The sequence below is a fragment of the Rana temporaria genome, chromosome 3, assembly GCF_905171775.1.
Source record: "Rana temporaria chromosome 3, aRanTem1.1, whole genome shotgun sequence".
In the NCBI taxonomy this organism is placed as follows: domain Eukaryota; kingdom Metazoa; phylum Chordata; class Amphibia; order Anura; family Ranidae; genus Rana; species Rana temporaria.
The window spans coordinates 407951797-407971574 of NC_053491.1; the positions used below are offsets into that span (position 1 = coordinate 407951797).

A 19778-nucleotide genomic window follows, 5' to 3' on the forward strand; every position below is an offset into this window, starting at 1 on the left:
CGCGCCCCCGGGGGCGCGCAGCGGCTCAGAATCCTGAGGACATCATATGACGTCCGGTCAGGATTCTACAACCACTTTGCCGACGTCAATTTGTCATTGGCGGGCGGCAAGTGGTTAAAGCAACAGCTGGCAGCAGAGATTCCTCCATCCACATTAATGGATGGATCAATCCATTACTCACCATTACTATACTATAAACATTCTCAGTGTTAGAAAATGTTGCAGTGTGATTAAAGTACGGTTTCTTACTGATTGGGCTGTTAACATGTTTAGCTAAAGAGTCTGGCTTATCCTGATACCGTATAAGATATGTTACATTACTTCCTAGCAGATGTACAACTCCCAACATGCCCCACCCTTACAGGAGAATTGTAAGGAATGCTCAAAGTATTTATACAACTGAAAAATGCACACCAAACCCAGCGGCCACTTTGCAAAGAGGTATGCCTTTCATGAAGCAACAACCAGTTGTAAATTTACAAATTTTCCTTCCAAAATCTGGATATATGGCAAATTCTAATAAACACGGGTGGTTGTAGGTATGACTTGATACATACCAAAGAGTCATCTAACATTTGTTTTCCACATTCCAGAAGCCATACATACAGTATATGTAAAACAAAGCAGAAGCAAATCGCTCTTGCCATAACACACAAGCATGCACAGCATACTTGCACAATATGAGAGACTTGCTGCCCAAAGTGCCCCTGTCCAGCAATGCAATGTCTGGTATTGTACACTTCGCTGCACATTGACAACAGTCAGTGTACAATAAGGGCTCTTTTACACTAGGTGCAGTGACTGCTGTTTTCCTGTATAAGATAAACTTCAGTAACCGCAAGGGCACACACTGGTTTGTTTAAAAATAAATTATTAATAATAATAAAAAAAGGATTCTTCTTTTCACACAAACGAAAAGGATGGAGGAATCCCCCATGCCAGGACTTTGTGCGGGACCCACCACCATCAGAGTACACTGATGAGCAGCGACAGCCAATGTTCAACAAATGTTTTCCAGCATGTCAACTTCTGACAAGCAGGGGACACAGTGATCAAATGTCGGCCTTTTATTGCTGAAACAGCCCAATTTCCATCAGTGTATGGCCAGATTGGTCATAAACATGTTCCTTTTTTTTTTTATTTCATTCAGCTTACTGGCTGAACCAAAACCTGGATGAATCTCAGACAGTGGCTACATCTGATTGGATTCAGCCAACAATTTTTCACCTGGCTCTTTTAGTTTTTCAGTTGGAAGAATGTCAGAGGAGGAAAAGCCGACTGGGCCCCCCCAATAAGTGAATTTCAAGAACTGGCCATGCACCGGGATTTACAAGACTGATAGTCAAGTTAAAAAATAAAAAAAAGTCTATCCAGTTAAAAAAAACGTCCCCATTAGGGAGATTTGCCCTCTCCATTTGTCCTGTTTAGGCCCCTTTCACACTTGTATGACTTGTCTTGCGACTTTGCAGTTCCAAGTCGCAGGAGAAGTCATTCCCCATGATTTCCAACGATAACCATTCATATATGTGCTGACTTCAAGTAGCCCCTGTACTACTTTGGTTCGACTTTCATGCGAGTTGAGGTCCATAGACCTCAAGTTTACACAGGCATTCCCTGAAATCACGTCAAAATCGTGGCCGCAAAATCGCAAGACTTAAAGTGGATGTAAACCCACTCTCATGCTTTCTAAACTACTGCCATAGTGCTGATCTATAAGGATATAGATGCCTCCTGCATGTATCCTTACCTGTCAAATGTCTCCCCTCTGTCTGTTATAAGAACTGAAAAACTGCAGATTCTGTGGGGTTTTCTCTGCAAGTCCGTTTTATTTCACTGAACAATAAAAGAGGATTGCTCAGAGCTGGATTAACTCTGTGTGGCAAGACTGGGCACAGATGATAGGAAATCTTATACTGTACATTGTGACAGCAAAAAAATAAATAAAAATTTTCGGGTTTACATCCACTTTAAGTCGTGGCTGTGTTATGGGGGTCTTACCATTATCATTAAAAGTGAAAGAAAGTGTCCCCAGAAAAGTAATAGCGGGGAAATCTTCCAATGGGGACTCACGTTCTGGGGACCTGGGGGTCCCCAAGGAATCCCTTCAATTTGCAGTGGTTTCCTCTCACTTCCTATTTTACAATGGGACAGAAAGTGAAGGGACACAGATAGTGAAGGAAAATCTGAGAGGTGTTACAACCCTCCTTTACTCTAGGTAAAACTTTTTTTTTCCCATTCTGGATAGAGATCTACTTTAAGTCTACAAATTAACTCCATCCCACTATATTACATACCTTTGATCCCGTCCAGCCCAGAAGGGCATATGGATATTCTGAGTAAGGAGTGACCACTAAATCCACTCTGACAGCTTTCCAGATAGGAGAAGCGACACCCGAGCCATTTGAATCTCTGTGCACCACACCACAAACCACCAATTCACACTCTGACTTCGTCAAGTCACTGATAGGAAGTGCAAAGATTGCATAGCAAGTTTCATGACCATCCATGTTTCTGTTCACTCTGTGGGGTACATGGGAACGTTCCTTCATGTGTCGGTACAAAAGCAAACCCTGCAATTAACAGAAGAAATCTGACTTGTAATGGCAGCTTTGAATATGACATACTAGGAGCGTGGAAAAGAAAATGTAAAAGAATATCGGGGCTTACCATCTATAAAAAGATCACACTGACATACATTATAAAGTGCCATGGCATTCTTCATAACGGAATAAAAGTTTCTGAGCACATTAAGAATTTTGATGGCATTTAAAATGTATCCAACCACAAAAACATTCTATACCACAGCTTACCAGTCCTCAGATATGCTGTTGTATTGGTTATCTTTCTTCAAGCTTTTTTCCTTTATTTTCAACTGGTGCTCCTTCCAGTAACACTTTCTGTCCTAGGGTGACCACACTCACTCACTCAAAAATTATTTAACCACTTGCTTACTGGGCACATATACCCCCCTCCTGCCCAGGTGAAATTTCAGCTTTCGGCACTGCATCGCTTTAACTAACAATTGCGCGGTCGTGCGACGTGGCTCCCAAAAAAAATTGACGTCCTTTTTTCCCCACAAGTAGAGCTTTCTTTTGGTGGTATTTGATCGCCTGTGCGGTTTTTATTTTTTGCGCTATAAACAAAAAAGTGAGACAATTTTGAAAAAAATACAATATTTTTTACTTCTTGCTATAATAAATATCCCAATTTAAAAAAAAACAAAACATTTTTTTTTCTCAGTTTAGGCCGATACGTATTCTTCTACATATTTTTGGTAAAAAAAAAAAAAAAAAAAATCGCAATAAGCGACTGGTTTGCGCAAAAGTTATAGCGCTTACAAAATAGGGGACAGAATTATTTTTTTTTAATTATTTTTTTTTACTAGAAATGGCGGCGATCTGCGATTTTTAATGGGACTGCGACGTTATGGCGGACACATCGGACACATTTTTGGCGCCATTCACATTTATACTGCGATCAGTGCTATAAATATGCACTAATTACAGTATAAATGTGACTGGCATTGAAGGGGTTAACACTAGGGGGTGAGGAAGGGGTTAAATGTATCCCTGCTTAGTGTTCCAACTGTAGGTGGAGGGGGGGGTGACTGGGGGGGTGACCGATCTGTGTCTCTATGTACAAGAGACACAGATCGGTCTCCTCTCCAGAGACAGCACCGCTGTCTCTGTGTAAAACGGCAATGAGAGATGATCTCATATGTTTACATATGAGATCCTCTCTCATTGGCCGCACAGATCGCCTCGCGAACGGCCACTCTGATTGGCCGTTCGCGGCGATCTGTAATTGGCTGTGTCCGAGGGACACGGCCAACACAGATTTTCCCCGCAGCGCGCTCTGGAGCGCGCGCGGGGACCGCCCTAAGGGGCAGACGTCAATTGACGGCAGTTTGGAGATTGGGATCTGCACTGTAGCCGTCAATTGACGGCAGGCGGATCCCAAGTGGTTAAAGACTATAGAACAGCTTCCCTTTTCCTGATCTCTAACATTTGAAAGAGGTGTTTCTGTAGTTGACAGAAGTGATCTGGACAGGGCTGAAAACATAGTTTGGCATTTCTGTAGAGCACAATCATTGGGCGAGCTAAAGAGAGGACACTGGATTTCTGAAAGAATCAGCAGGAATTTTGCTGCATGCTAAAACAAAGCGTTTAGCGCCGGGGCAGTGTGAACGAGTCATTAGGGTTGTTTTGTCAGTCCGTCTTCACCAGTGGCTCACCTCTGAGTTTGAGGCCATTTAAAGTAAAACTAAAGTCCGCAATACTTACCTCTGCTCCAACAATTGGATTCCCACATGATCCCTCGCCAGCATCTTCTCCCGACTTCTTCTGAGTGACGCTTTTCATACTTCTTGATCAGCCCATGTGGGATGACATAACCCCCATGCATGCGCAGGAGTTCAGTCCTCTCAGCACACAGGCACTGTGCTGGAAAGTAAAGAAGACCGTGAACAGGGATGTACTTTTAAAAAACTGCTCGTCTTTTTCAATAAAGAGCCGGGCTGCTCACTTTTTAAAAAATGCAGTATTCCCACGTGTCTGTTCTCAGCATGTACCTAGCTGTGTGGCTGTATTGTGTATATGTTTGCGTTATCAAAACTACTATGATCAATTTCAATCTATGTCATCAAGTTCCTTTGCTACAGGAGTTCCCAAAGACCCTAGATTTCTGCAATTACTTCTATACCCATCGCATACAAGTCCTCCACACTCCACCAATACGATGGTTAATTCTCCATAAACAGGAAGATTACTGTGCATGTTCAACAAAATGGTTTGTATCACACAAGTGACTGTCATGCACTTTATAACAAAGAACAGAATAGTAGTGTTAGCTGGAGGACTAGGCCTGCCCCAAACTATAAGGCTCGCCAGAGGCGATTCAGTTCGCATGCGTTGCGCTATACAAGTCATTCATTCATTCATTCATTCATTCATTCATATGTTTGGGTGAGGTGGCAGTGAAAATTAGGGCCGAAACAACTAATCGATTATGAAATTAATCGATTACAATTTTCATAATCGATTAATCGGCCAGTAACATAATGGGGTTAAAAAAACAAAAATTAGCCCTTTATATAGTACACAAAAGCAAATCGCTACTGTAAATATTACTTTCACTGTCCCACAGTAAAAAAATTAACCCCTTATAGTAGGGATTATTTGCTCTTTTTGTACTTCTTTTTGTTTTTTTAACCCCCATTATGTTACTAAACATCTCAGGCCTGGGGTCACACCTCTGTTTTTTGGTGCTTTTTGCAGAAACACACTACAGTTCATTTACACTACAGTCCTATGGGACACGTTCACATCCATGATTTTTTTTCAGCTGCTGCGTATTTGGAAAGGGCGAGGACTTTTTAACGCAAAACTGTGCTATTTTGTTTCTTTTGGTTCAATATACTTCAATGGAAAATCTGCAGAAAAGCATGTAATGTGTTTTTGCGGCAATTTGTGTTTTGTAATCTGCCCAACAACATATTGGCCCAAAAAAAAAAAAAATGCAATTTTTTTTTAAAAATTTTTAAGGCTATTATCCGATTAATCGAAACAATAAATCGGCCAACTAATCGATTATGAAAATAATCGTTAGTTGCAGCCCTAGTGAAGTTACATAGTAAAATAGCAAATAAAGAAAAAATATAGCACATATAATTGCGACACTAATCATATTGTAAACTAAATGTTATTAACATTTACCTTTCCTTTTCAATCTGCAGCCACTGTCATTTTCTGAGAATGCAATGCAATATGGCTACATGGAGTTGTTCTGTGCACAGAGTGTGTACTGACCCAGAAACTCCCCATAAACATCATTTCCTGCTTGTGTGATTGGCTCACCAATTTTCCCAGAAGTCTGCCTACAAGTCAGATTTCAGGCATCTCCTGCAACAAAAATGTCATTGTGGAGAGATACTTTCAATAGGAGTACGTCTAAGGCCCCTTTCAAACGTCCGCTCCGCCTGTCCGTTTTTACAAGTCCGTTAACGGACTTGTAATGAATCCCTGTGGGATCGCGTCCGTTAGCGGATGGAGCATCCGCTAGCGTCCGTCGGGATCCGCTTTTCCGAACGGAAGAAACCCTATTTTTCTTCCGTTCGGCGGAGCGGAACTGATGCAGACGGACAGACGGTCCGTCTGCATCAGGTTCCCCATAGGGGACAGCGGAGCAGAGACAGGGCGGTCCCTGCACTGTGTGCGGGGACCACCCTATCCGCCGACAGCTGAGCGGGGATCCCCGCTGAGCCGACGGAGACACACGGAGCGGAAACGGTTCGCTCCATGTGAAAGAGCCCTGAGGGGATGCAGGCCAAGCTGATTTCCTCATTAGTGCTCTGCAGCTGCACACCTGACAGTTAATTATAAAACCAATCCCATTAGACCCACCAAGTACAGAGGCCGGGATAAAAACACATGATTTCTTCAGCATAACAAAAGGTAGGAATCTGCAACAAAGTTTGATATAATCCTTGCAATGTACATAGATCACCCAGAGGGGAATGTTTAATTTCTCAAGAAAAGTGCAGTTACTCTTTAAAGCATGGCTAAAGGCAAAACGTTTGTATAGTATGAGTAGGGATTAGAACACCCGTCCATTTTTACTGCTGTCTGTCCCAGTTAAAGAGGTTAACCGTCTATTTGTCCAGTTTAGCATGATCAGCGAGAGTGAAAGTAAAAGACAAATCAATTATTGGGCTGTCCCCAGAAAAGTGAGAGGGGGGAAATCTTGGGAATACTAGTTCTGGTGACCCGTTTCCAATGGGACACAGATGGCAAAAAAATAATAATCTGGCAGGGGTTATTACCCCCCCATGTTATACTTTTCAGCTGCAACAGGCAGCAGACAGGGGGCGTTTACATGCCGTGGTGAAGATGCTTAGCGCCCGCAGCAGTCTGCTGGAAAGTGGGCGGCAAGCTTGTAAGGCTTCAATCTTCTGAATTTCAACACCAAACACCTGGCAGTACATTTAAGACGTGTGGTTTCCTTAAAAAAAAAAAATGTGCGTCAGGACATTTGATGATGCATCAATGGGTCACCTAATTTTGTTTGATTGCCCTTAGAAAATGTAGTCCAGACCTGCTACTTGGAATAGATTTCCAGACACGTTTCTGTTATTGCTTATGAAAGATTTATTGCAATGACCTGGCTCTGGACAAAAGTGCAATTGATCAGAGGTGCCCACTTCCTCCCATCAATATCGAGGTTTATCCTTGCACATACATTATGGCTTATATTCAGACTTGCTACCACTCACCTTGCCATCCATCCAATCCATAGCTTTCTTCAGTAGTCCAGTCAATGCACTGTCATCAGGATGTGTGATGAGGAAATCTACATCATGGCCCTGCTGCTTCCCCCTATGGTTTCCAAAAACACAACACAATGTTCAAGTGCATAGGGCAATTGTGGTATCTGTGCCATCTATTTGAAAACAGTTGAAGGAGGATGAATTCATCTCAATATTTTCTTTTTACATAATATATGACTTCTGGTGGACTCAAAAGGTTTAGATAAGACAGAAATCAATCTTATTTTAGTTATATGCAAACGCTGATAGAAAAGGCAGAAGGATTTTTAGCCCATCTCTAGCGTACATATACACATTAGAGATATATAGATAGATCTCTGTCTCTCACACATACACCTCCATTTTTTAAAAATCTCTGACTTCCTGTTGTGTATACAGAGCAAAAAGTGAAGGGAAATTTCTCCAATGAAAAGAAAAAGAAAATGGAGCTACTCTATCTAAAATGAAAAAATAAATAAAAATAAAGACTTTAGACTGTACTTGAATAGAAAACATATGCTGAGGAAATAGAGGTTGCACACACCCCCTTCTGTAAATACCAGTTCCCTGGTTCCGGTTGTCATATAGATCCTCTGGCTTTAATAACCAACCAGGAAGGAAACAAAACATGTAAGCAAATACAATGTCTTTTTTAAAGGATGAATTCACTTTCGGAACTGGTTAGAAGTTCCACCCATCTGCAGTGTCCCCCCCCCCCCCTCTCGCTGTGACAGCGGGTCTTCTTTCCGCACCCGTGCGCGACTTTGAACACACGGCTGTGACATTCATTCACAGTTTCCTATGGATTGATGCCTACAAGTACTGTCATCCATTGCAGCTGATGGCTTGTAGTTTTGGTGAGGATCCTCGTAGTCCATTGATCTTCCTGCGCTCAGGTAAGTAAAATGGGGGGGGGGGCAGGAAATTATTGGATGTTTTGTCACCTTAATGCATAGGATGTTTACAACCCCTTTAGGAAGACATAGGGGTTACATTTCCTAAAGAAGTAAAAACCTGTTGACTCTGCAAATTGAATGTTCTCTTCAACCAACCAATCACATGCTAGCAAAGATATTTTATTTATTTTTTATTATTATTTACCTTTCGCATTTAACCACTTAAGCCCCGGACCTTTAGGCAGCTAAAGGCCCAGGCCAGGTTTTGCGATTCGGCACTGCGTCGCTTTAACAGACAATTGAACGGTGGTGCGACGTGGCTCCCAAACAAAATTTACGTCCTTTTTCCCCCCACAAATAGAGCTTTCTTTTGGTGGTATTTGATCACCTCTGCGGCTGGGTAGATGTATAGGACGTGCTGGTACGTCCATCTGCCCAGCCGTGCCATTCTGTGGACGTATATATACAGTGGACGGTCCTTAAGTGGTTAAAGTAAGCACAGGTTCAGTTTACTAACATTCGCCTTCCTATGCGAATCTGAGGAATTTTTGGTTCCTTTTTCGAACCTCATCATAATCTTAATGGCAGGCACTATGTATGCTTCTGTGGAACTCTTAATAACAAAAAAAAAATATTTGTCATACCTGCAAAAGCCCCCAGTCATTGTAATCTGGATGTCGGGGACAAATGTCTGCAGGGCTTCTCTTATCACACATTGTACGCGGTCAGCCTCCTTGCGCGTTACAGGAAGTTGCAAGTCTCTGTAATGTTCCAGCCCTAAGCAGGGAAACTACTGATTATTAGACCTCAGGCACACTGGACGTTTTTACAGCTGCTGTTTTTCGCTTCAGACTTTTTTTCTACGGTCAAACTCCCCATTGTGTTATGCTACAGTGGGTACGGAAAGTATTCAGACCCCCTTAAGTTTTTCACTCTGTTATATTGCAGCCATTTTCTAAAATCAGAAGTTAATTTTTTTCCTCAATGTACACACTCAATGTTCGTTATTTTATCTGTGCACTTAAGGTCATTGTCTTGTTGGAAGGTAAACCTTTGGCCCAGTCTGAGGTCCTGAGCACTCTGGAAAAGGTTTTCATCCAGGATATCCCAGTACTTGGCCGCATTCATCTTTCCCTCGATTGCAACCAGTCATCCAGTCGCTGCAGCTGAAAAACACCCCCACAGCATGATGCTGCCACCACCATGCTTCACTGTTATGACTGTATTGGAGAGGTGATGAGCAGTGCCTGTTTTTCTCCACACATACCGCTTAGAATTAAGGCCAAAACGTTCTATCTCGGTCTCATCAGACCAGAGAATCTTATTTTTCACCATCTTGGAGTCCTTTAGGTGTTTTTTTTGCAAACTCCATGTGGGCTTTCATGTGTCTTGCACTGAGGAGAGGCTTCAGTCGGGCCACTCTGCCATAAAGCCCCGACTGGTGGAGGGCTGCAGTGATGGCCGACTTTCTACAACTTTCTCCCATCTTCGACTGCATCTCTGGAGCTCAGCCACAGTGATCTTTGGGTTCTTCTTTACCTCCCTCACCAAGGCTCTTCTCAGTTTGGCCGGACGGCCAGCTCTAGGAAGGGTTCTGGTCATCCCAAACCTCTTCCATTTACGGATTATGGAGGCCACTGTGCTCTTAGGAACCGTAAGTGCAGCAGAATTTTTTTTGTAACCTCGGCCAGATCTGTGTCTTGCCACAATTCTGTCTCTGAGCTCTTCAGGCAGATCCTTTGACCTCATGATTCTCATTTGCTCTGACATGCACTGTGAGCTGTAAGGTCTTATATAGACAGGTGTGTGGCTTTCCTAATCAAGTCCAATCAGTATAATCAAACAGAGCTGAACTCAAATGAAGGCGTAGAACCATCTCATGGATGATCAGAAGAAATGGACAGCACCCGAGTTATATATGAGTGTCACAGCAAAGGGTCTGAATACTTAGGAACATGTGATATTTCAGTTTTTTTTAACCGCTTGGGACCAGCGCTATACTCAAATGACGGCTACAGCGCGGATCCCAAAATCCAAGTGGACGTCAATTGACGTCCGCCCCTTTGCGCGTTCCCCGCGCACGCTCCAGAGCGTGCAGTGGGAAAACTCTGTGTTGGCCGAGTCCCTTGGACACAGCCAATTACAGATCGCCGCGAACGGCCAATCAGAGTGGCCGTTTGCGATCTGTGCGGCCAATGAGAGATGATCTCATATGTAAACATATGAGATCATCTCTCATTGCCGTTTTACACAGAGACAGCGGTGCTGTCTCTGGAGAGGAGACCGATCTGTGTCCCTTGTACATAGGGACATAGATCGGTCACCCCCCCCAGTCACCCCCCCCCTCCACCTACAGTTAGAACACTATATAGGGAATACATTTAACCCCTTCCTCACCCCCTAGTGTTACCCCTTCAATGCCAGTCACATTTATACAGTAATTAGTGCATATTTATAGAACTGATCGCAGTATAAATGTGAATGGCGCCAAAAATGTGTCAAAAGTGTCCGATGTGTCCGCCATAACGTCGCAGTCCCAATAAAAAAAAATAAAAATCGCAGATCGCCGCCATTTCTAGTAAAAAATAATAATTCTGTCCCCTATTTTGTAGGCGCTATAACGTTTGCGCAAACCAGTCGCTTATTGCGATTTTTTTTTTTACCAAAAATATGTAGAAGAATACGTATCGGCCTAAACTGAGGAAAAAAAGTGTTTTTTTTTTTTTTAAATTGGGATATTTATTATAGCAACAAGTAAAAAATATTGTATTTTTTTCAAAATTGTCGCTCTTTTTTGTTTATATCGCAAATAAAAAAACCGCACATGCAATCAAATACCACCAAAAGAAAGCTCTATTTGTGGGGAAAAAAGAACATCAATTTTGCAGGAGGGGGGTATATGTGCCCAGTAAGCAAGTGGTTAACAAATCTGCAAAAATGTCAACAATTGTGTGTTTTTCTGTCAATATGGGGTTCTGTGTACATTGGGGAAAGAAATGAACTTAAATGATTTTAGCAAATGGCTGCAATATAACAAAGAGTGAAAAATGAAAGGGGGTCTGAATACTTTCCGTACCCACTGTATGTGTCCATGCACACATAGGCTGCTATCAACTGTTTTTGGTTGCGTTTTTGTTTTGGGCTGTAAGAAAAAAAAAATCCAAAAACTAGTGGGTTCCGAGAGGAGTTTTCAGCTGTAAAAACACCAATAAGCGCTAAAAACGCTATTGCAAAAACGTTGACAAATTCACTGCAAAGCTACTAGCGTTTTTATAACGTTAATGTCCAGTGTGTATGAGGCCTAAAAGGACAATGATATGTACTCTTATTCCCATTTCTCTTGCTCTTACCTGCTCTCTGTTTTGCGGTCAGTGTAACTTTTGGGTCTTTCAGATCATCCAGTTTCCGCACGCCATCTTTGTACCATCGTTCTGCTGTTCTCACCCCAACTCCAAAAATGCTGGTGAACCGCTAAGAAAGAGGAAAGTATTTGCATTAAAGTACCCAAGTAACAAAGCTAGCCAAAACAAGATGCTTTTATGCAATATTAAACCCAAAACTAAAAATGCAATATATAGCAGCTTAATTTCACACTGTGAGCTTCCCACAGTGTGCATTAGAAGCTGCAAAAAGTCACATAGATACTGCCTCATTACCCAGCTGGAGAACATCAGCATCATCTAGCATTTTCCTTCCATTTTATTGGTTTTGAGTTCATTCAATCAGGGAAGCTAAGCATCACATGTGGGAGTTGCCTAGGGTGGTCTTAATGCAAATGCATCTTGCCTAGAACACCTACTCCACCAAACTATCATTCATTGAGACATGATATTATGAGATTTGCACAACTCTGCTGAAGAACTAGCCCATTGGATACATCTGGGGTGAGGGCTCTGGAAAGGAGTATAAGGCGAGGGTGCAGTGATATTTTGAGAAAACTATGTACACCATCTTGCAAGTTCTCTCTACCGGCCATTATCTATCTTTAATTGCACAGAGAAGCATAAATGGTGACACTGGCTCAAAAATAAGCTGTGTTATAAAAGAAGAAAACGTTTTATTTAAAAATGTTATGAGCATGTCGATAAGGGGGTAATAAGGAGCCAGGGAAGACCAAACTTAAAAAGGAAAGGTACAGCCAAACCTTCTCTCCTGGGAGGAGCGGCGTGCTGACGTCACCACAACGATCCACGGAAGTCCCGGAAGCTACGGGCTGTGGAAGCAAGCCGGCCAGCTACAACTATTTAGATTTGCTTTTTATCCATCTCTCAAATGTGAGCGTGTTTGCTTTTAACTTTATTAAATTTAACCCGACTGGATTACGATATGGGAGTTTGTTTTTTGTTTTCTTCTGCTTGAATCGCTGAGCGGATGATTCATAGATCTGCACAGATGAAATCATGCACCAGGAAGTGGAAGATTACTGCAGGGATCCACTAGCATTGTGGCTAAGATATGATTATCAAGCATTTGATCTCCTTAACACGAGATCTGTTAAATTTGGTAAGCGGCAGTACTTTTATTGGTGGAGGAATCCTTTTTCTCAATCTGACAACAGCACTATTCTGGAGGTGTTTTGCATGTTTTCACGGATACTAATATTGTTCGGGTCCTAGAAGAACGACCACTTATCTCTATTATTTGGACTTTCACTTGAATTTGCAATAATTATTCACTTGTCACATTATGTGTGTTTAGAGACCCATCTGTTTTCATCAACAGGGGAGTCCTCTCTCTTTTTATTGATACCACACTTATTGACAGTCATTGTCACTGCATTGAATTATACATATTTTATCAATTTATGATGTTCTTTTAAACAAAAGGAATTTTTGGGGGTTTATTTATCTCATCAAGAATATTCCACTCTGGGTGTACGTTGGGTACTATTTAGAATTTATTTTATGCAGCGCAGCTATACCCCTTTATATTGTTTTTATTGTGTATATCTCACATTATTAGCCACAGCACCATTAGCTTCACATTTGTATTAACAGACAGCGCAGTATTTCCTATTCCATACCTGTACTTCTATCAATCACAGGAGTGCAGTTTGTTCTGCAGTGACCGACAATCGTGGAGCACAGAGAACTGAGCAATCGGCGTTGTTTGATTGCTCAGTTCTCAGTCTTAGAGACAGGGGGACCCATTCTGCATTCACCTAGGTAAGCAGGATATCTAAATTAAAAAAAAAACTTCTTTCAAATCACAAAATGTGCTTTGGATGTGCGCTGCTTATCATAACAAAATTGAATGGGCATGCTTTTTGCATTTTGCAGATTTGTACTACAGAACGTGTTCCATAGAAAACCATGTTAAATGGACTGTAGTGCAAATATGCAAAAAGCACTAAAACTGCATAGGTATGAATCCAGCCTTATAATTATTGAAAATAAGTGTCTGTGTAACCCCCAGTAATCTGCTTGCATTGTGCATTCTGTAACTTACACAATATTATAGCCAACATTTTACTCCCTATAACAAGGTCAGTATGTGCAGGAGAGAATTTTGTTGGTATAACGGTGGGCAGTATATGTGCATACATTTAAGGTTTCCCAAACAATGATGGTACACACACCTCCATACATTGGTAATGCTCACTGGATTTGAGCTCTTCAGTTTCTCTACACACTCCATCTTCCATTATTTCCTGTACAAAAAAAAAAAAAAAAATCTATAGTAAGTTTGACACACACACACACACACATATATATATATATATATATATATATATACACATACACTATATATATATAAATTATATACAAATGACAAAGCAACACTTTTTTGGATATATGAATAACCAGCACACGCTTTTCATGCCGGTTTAACAAACCACCAACAATCTGTCTAGGCCCTGGTTCACACACTGGTGCGATTCGACATGTCAAATCTGCGTCAATTTCCGGCAATAGTATCATCCTAATCGGTGCGACTGCGGTGCTGCATCGATTTCAAAAAGTTTCTGTACTACCTTTTGCAATTACATCTGTGCAGAAACCCGCGCAGATGTCTCTGTAATCGTGGCCGAAATCAGGACTGACAAGCGGGAGTGAAATCGTGCGAGTTCAGCTGAACTCGCACTGCTTCATTCCCACGGCCCAGTGTGAACCTGGGATCAATACTGAGAGAAAACAAATGTATTTGAAGACCATGAACTGTGAGATAGTAATTGTACAGCCTGGAAGGCCTCAAATTATTTCCCTTTCAGGTCCGTGGGTTAAGCAGAGATAGTAGAAAGTTGGAACACTGGAGAGATAAAATCTATATTCTGATACCCATCTCCCAGCAATGGCATTTAACATTGTGTTGTCAGCATTCGGTCATGGGCGGTTAATGTGGTTTTAAAGGCAGAAAGTCTGTGAACACATGGGAGCCTTTACAATCACTTCAACAGTGCAAACGTATAGTGATGCTTTACTTTTCTTCATACATAACAAGATCACACTGTCCAGGCCAGCCTTTCTCAACCAGTTGTGTGAAACGCTAGGCTTCCTAGCGATATGTAGAGGTTTGTTGAGCAATCAGCAGTTTTTCATAGCAAAGGTCTTTTTAACCATCTGTAAAAGGGGCATTCTTCTCACCGACTTCCAATGCAAGGAGAATTCTTCTGCAATGACCACCAATGTATGGAACATTTTCTCACGGACCCCTAGTAAAGGACGCCTTTTTCAAATGACCATCAAGGTATCAGGGCATTTCTTCACTGACCACCAACATTATAGGGAACACTACAACTTTCATGATCTGCCTTTCTTTCCCGGTAATTCGTATTAATTTCATTTTATTATTACTTAAAATAAATGGTTTTCAAAATCAGGCAGCCCTAGCTGTCAAATACGCCAAGTAAGTGACTTATTATTTTCAAGGCCGTTAAGAGGGTTGAGAAAGACTGGTCTAGCTGCGTTTCTGAAAAGCTATGGATATTTTTTCTACTACTTTTCTATTGCCGCCTAACTCCTTTGTTGTAAAAGGTCTGTTAAAATGAGCACATAAATGAATGAGTCAGAACAGTCACTCAATTCAATGACAGCTATAGCATCTGAATAGAGAGAACGTTGGATGGTTTTTACTTTAATGCATGGAAAGCATTAAGGTAAAAAACCTTTTGAGTTTAGAAATATTATCTCAGTAATGTCTTAATTGCCAACATCATAATGATCTACAGATACCTGGATGACGGACTTGCAGTGCCCACCACACCACGGCAGATCCTCAGCTTCGTTTACAGACTGTAGTTTGTAAGGCAGGGACTTCAATGTGGATGCTGCTCTGGTGAAACCAAGATATCGAACCTCTGAACCTTGGAAAAAAGCTGCTCGTGCCAAGATCTCCAGGGCATCCTTAAAAATTGTGAAAAAAAAGGTTAAAGCTATAAAGCTTTTGTTCCTGAACTACATGAGAACACCATAGTTATGTTAAAAAGGAGCAATAAATGTCTACATTAAAATGTATGCAAAACCAAAAAGGATTTGTTTTAGCATGTGGGCTGGAGTCAAATGTGCAGCAGCAGTGAGGGGCAGTGCCTCGAGTTGTTACAATGCATGGCACATGGTGTGACCAAGCCTTAAAACATCAAGCACACCATGCCAATAAATTTCTGCTTTTGCTCCTTCCGTTTGATTAGCAGTGTAAAAAAAAAAAAAACACAAAGAAATATACTGTATATCCAATTAAAAGAGAAGGAGGGGGGCCCAAGTCCTATTGGCCCTACTTCTCCTGTGGGTCACAGGAGTGCACTTAGTTCTACACTCCTGTGACATGTATTCAGCCAACAGCGGTAATGTCCTTGAGCCAGTGCAGGCTCTGAGGAAATCCCAACTTTAATGTCAAGATCCACCCACAATCCTGGACCGGTAGATGGGTCAGCCTCTGAAAGCCTAAGCAGCTTCTTTGGAGCGCATTAGCAGCAGCATTTTACCGCCGACCCTATGTGCTGCACAGTGTGAAAAGGGCTCTTAGAGTGAGTGAACTAGTAACGTGCGTTTGTCTTTTTTTTTATCCAAAACTTCTCCTTTAAAGCGGAGGTCCACCCTAAAAAAAATAAAAAAATTGCCAACAAGGCTACAAAACAAATTTGAAAAGAAAAAACATATTTTTTTTTAATACTTACCAGAAATGGCTGTTACTAGGCAGATCCTAATCTGCCACTTCCTTGTCCACGGTGATCTTTCTTCACCTCGTACTGCCTCCTAGTAAATGGGGAGCGGTGTCTTCTGGGACCTTGTGTATGTCCCAGGAGACATCCACCCATTCACATAGTGCTGCCGTGAGTCACGCATTCGCAGTAGGGAGCCAGGAAGTGAAGCCACAATGCTTCACTTCCTGATTCCCTCACCGAGGATGGCGGCGGGGCAGCTGAGACCCGAGCGATTGCTTGGCTTCGACTGCCAACATCGCGGGCACCCTGGACAGCTAAGTGCCCTTATTAAAAGTCAGCAGCTACAGTGTTTGTAGCTGCTGACTTAAAGCGGAGCTCCACCCTAAAGTGGAACTCCCGCTAATCGGAACCCTCCCCCCCTCCAGTGTCACATTTGACACCTTTCAGGGGGGAGGGGGGTGCAGAAACCTGCCTAAAGATAGGTATTTGCACCCACTTCCGGCCACACAGTCTCAGGTAAACTGCGGGCATGACGCCACCTCCCGTCCCCCCCGTTGTGTTCTGGGAACACTCGGCTCCCAAAACACAGCGTGAGCCAATCGGCAGGTGAGGTGTAGCGCGACTCGTGCATGCGCCATAGGGAACCGGGCAGTGAAGCCGGAGCGCTTCACTTCCTGGTTCCCTCACCGAGGATGGCGGGGGGGGCAGCAGAGTGACGAGCGATCGCTCGTCCTCTCCTGCGGACGGCGCTGGACTCCAGGACAGGTAAGTGTCCTAATATTAAAAGTCAGCAGCTGCAGTATTTGTAGCTGCTAGCTTTTAATATTTTTATTTTCAGCGGACATCCACTTTAATTTTTATTTTATTTTTGAACGTCAGACCTCCGTTTTAAAGAACATTTACACAGCACTAGAGAAACCCATTATGGAACTATTAATTCTATTCACAAAACCACAGCTATATGCAAAAAGACTAAACATTCAGCAATCAGGAAAACATGTTGACTGACAAAGCTGACCTCTCCCTTCTGAAAACAATTTCCTGGGGTCCATTTCTAATTACTTGGAGACAGGCAAGGTATAAACATGCAGCCAGCAAAGTCTCACCTCCAAATCTTCACACTTGTTACAAGTGACTCAAATTAGAGTCTCTATATTAGCTTTACAGCCAGCATTTTCCAAAAAGATCAGCGTTGGCAGCCTACATATTTCTCAACTCTTCTTGTTCTCTGTAATTCTCTTCAGCTAGGTTTCAAGGAGCTCCTGAAATTTGGGGCGATTCTGCTTCTTGAAAGCAGATTCTGTGCAATTTTGTCTCCCTGCTTAATGTGTCACCAGATTAAAAAATTACAAAATGCAAATAAAATAATAGCTGCAATGAACTTCTAAGTATTGACACTATGGGGGGAGATTTAACGTTGGAGCACTCAGAATCTGGTGCAGCTGTGCATGGTAGCCAATCAGCTTCTTCAATTAAGCTTTGACAATAAAACCTAGAGGCTGGTCGGTTTCTATGCAGAACTGCACCAGATTGTGCACTCTCCAGATTTAGTAAAGAACCTCCTATGGGTTGGCTTTACTAAGGTAATATAGAGATTGTTCACTTAGTAATGTAAATGCTCAAGCTATGTTCATTTCAATCAACCAATCACGACTTAACAAAAAAAAAAAAAAAAAAAAAAAAAATCAGGATTTTTGTTATGGCCTGCAAACATGATCACATAAGTGAACACACTTTTACCTTATTTACTAAAGCCAACCACAGATGGTTTGGACCTCAGCTGGTTCATCAGTGACCGGCTGAGATTCGAACCATCTATGGACAAGCTGATTGTACTCAATTTGATCGATCAACCTGGGTACAACCAGCCTGCCGCATTTTTCATGCGATTATCGCTAGCAGCTTTTATAGTCACTAGCAATTATCACTGTGTTCTCCTGGTGGGAAAGGGCTCCCCTGCCGGAAGAACACAATGGTTCAGCAGGAAACATTCCTGTGTCAACACTGTGTTGAGGGGAAAATCAACCCGTAGTTGGAGGAAAGAAATTCGCTCAGTCTATGGAGGGCTCAACACTTAATAGCTAAGAAAACAAACAGTCTATACTCTGTGGGCCAGATCCACAGCCCCGCAGCGCAATGTAACTTAACAGATTTAAGTTACACTGCCGCAAATTTCCTAAGTTAGGTATCGATCCACAACACACTTACCTGGAAATTTGCGGCGGTGTAACTCAAATCCGTCCGGCGCAAGGCGTTCCTAATCTAATGGGGCGAGTCCCATTTAAATTAGGCGCACTCCCGTGCCGGACGTGCTGCGCATGCTTGTGACGCAAATTTCCCGACGTGCTTTGCGCGACGTGACGTAATTTTTTGATCGGCACGGCGCGTATCGTATTTCCGTATTCCCGTACGGCTTACGCAATCGACGTAAAGTTTAAAAATTCGACGCGGGAAGGACGGCCATACTTTACACAGCAGTACGCCTGCTGTGTAAAAGTAGGGCTGCTTTACAAAAGTGTAACTAAGCGACGGGAAACTAACGTAGCAGCGAACGCGAAAAAGCTTTGAGGATCGACGTAACTCCTCATTAGCATACCCGACGCGTAATTTCGACGATGAATGCCCCCAGCGGCGGTCGCGGTACTGCATCTTAAGATCCGGCAGTGTAAAACTATTACACCTGCCGGATCTTCTGTCTATCTCTTGGAAACTGATTCTGTGGATCAGTTCCAAAGATAGAAACAGGGATACGCAGGCGGAACAGCAGATCCGCCTGCGTATCTCTTTTGAGGATCTGGCCCTGTATATTTTGAAAGCCATGTGAGGGACAGCAATGAGATCATGGCGAGTGTCTGAAAATACTTCTGCATTACAAGTAGGTAATAAAAAGGGATTCCCAGATTGCTGAAAAAACACAGGGTGGGATAGATAATGGAAAATGGCCTTTGTTGTGGACATTACTCATACATACCGTGATTTGCGAATTATGATGGTTCAAGGGCGTTCGCCGTTGGCAGGCATAATGCAGTACAGCTAAATGATCAGCTTTTTCAGTGGAGGAAGACGTTCTTTCACCCTGGGAGAAGATGAACACAAACAGATATAGGTTTAATACTGGTCAACTATACAACAAGATCATTTTAAAACACTGATGTTTCGTGCCAAGTGTACAAGTTCAAATTGCTGTTTCTGCAATTCATTAAACACGTTAGCTGTACTTTTTCAGCTCACTTGACAATGAGATGGGTTTTGGTTTTACTCCACCGGTAGGGCACAGCACTTAAACTTTATCAGTTTGGGATATTACTTAAACTACATATGTGTGTACAAGAAAGAATGTAAGCCAATGTAAATAGGCTAGCACAGTCAATAGCACCTCATTCCAGGGTTATGGAAGCAAATAGAGCAAGTAAAATGGGGTTATAATGGTGCAAAAAGCAAACCAAGAAATAGCATTATAATAAAATCTTCAAAATGT

General features: G+C 42.3%; 1 protein-coding gene across 5 annotated transcripts in view; it reads right to left on the reverse strand.

Annotated features, from left to right (window-relative positions):
* POLM (DNA polymerase mu) overlaps positions 1-19778 on the reverse strand; it is a 58044-nt gene that overhangs the window by 22222 nt on the left and 16044 nt on the right. For all 5 annotated transcript variants that reach the window (XR_005748054.1, XM_040345963.1, XM_040345959.1 and 2 more), the window contains exons 4-10: positions 19272-19376; positions 15372-15542; positions 13778-13849; positions 11550-11670; positions 8844-8976; positions 7271-7373; positions 2295-2570 (exon numbers count right to left, since the gene is read on the reverse strand). Coding sequence is in view for 4 of the 5 variants with exons in the window: in XM_040345963.1 (XP_040201897.1) it covers positions 2295-2570; positions 7271-7373; positions 8844-8976; positions 11550-11670; positions 13778-13849; positions 15372-15542; positions 19272-19376 (981 nt within the window). In the remaining variant the exon portion in view is untranslated. The remainder of the gene's footprint in view (positions 1-2294; positions 2571-7270; positions 7374-8843; positions 8977-11549; positions 11671-13777; positions 13850-15371; positions 15543-19271; positions 19377-19778) is intronic.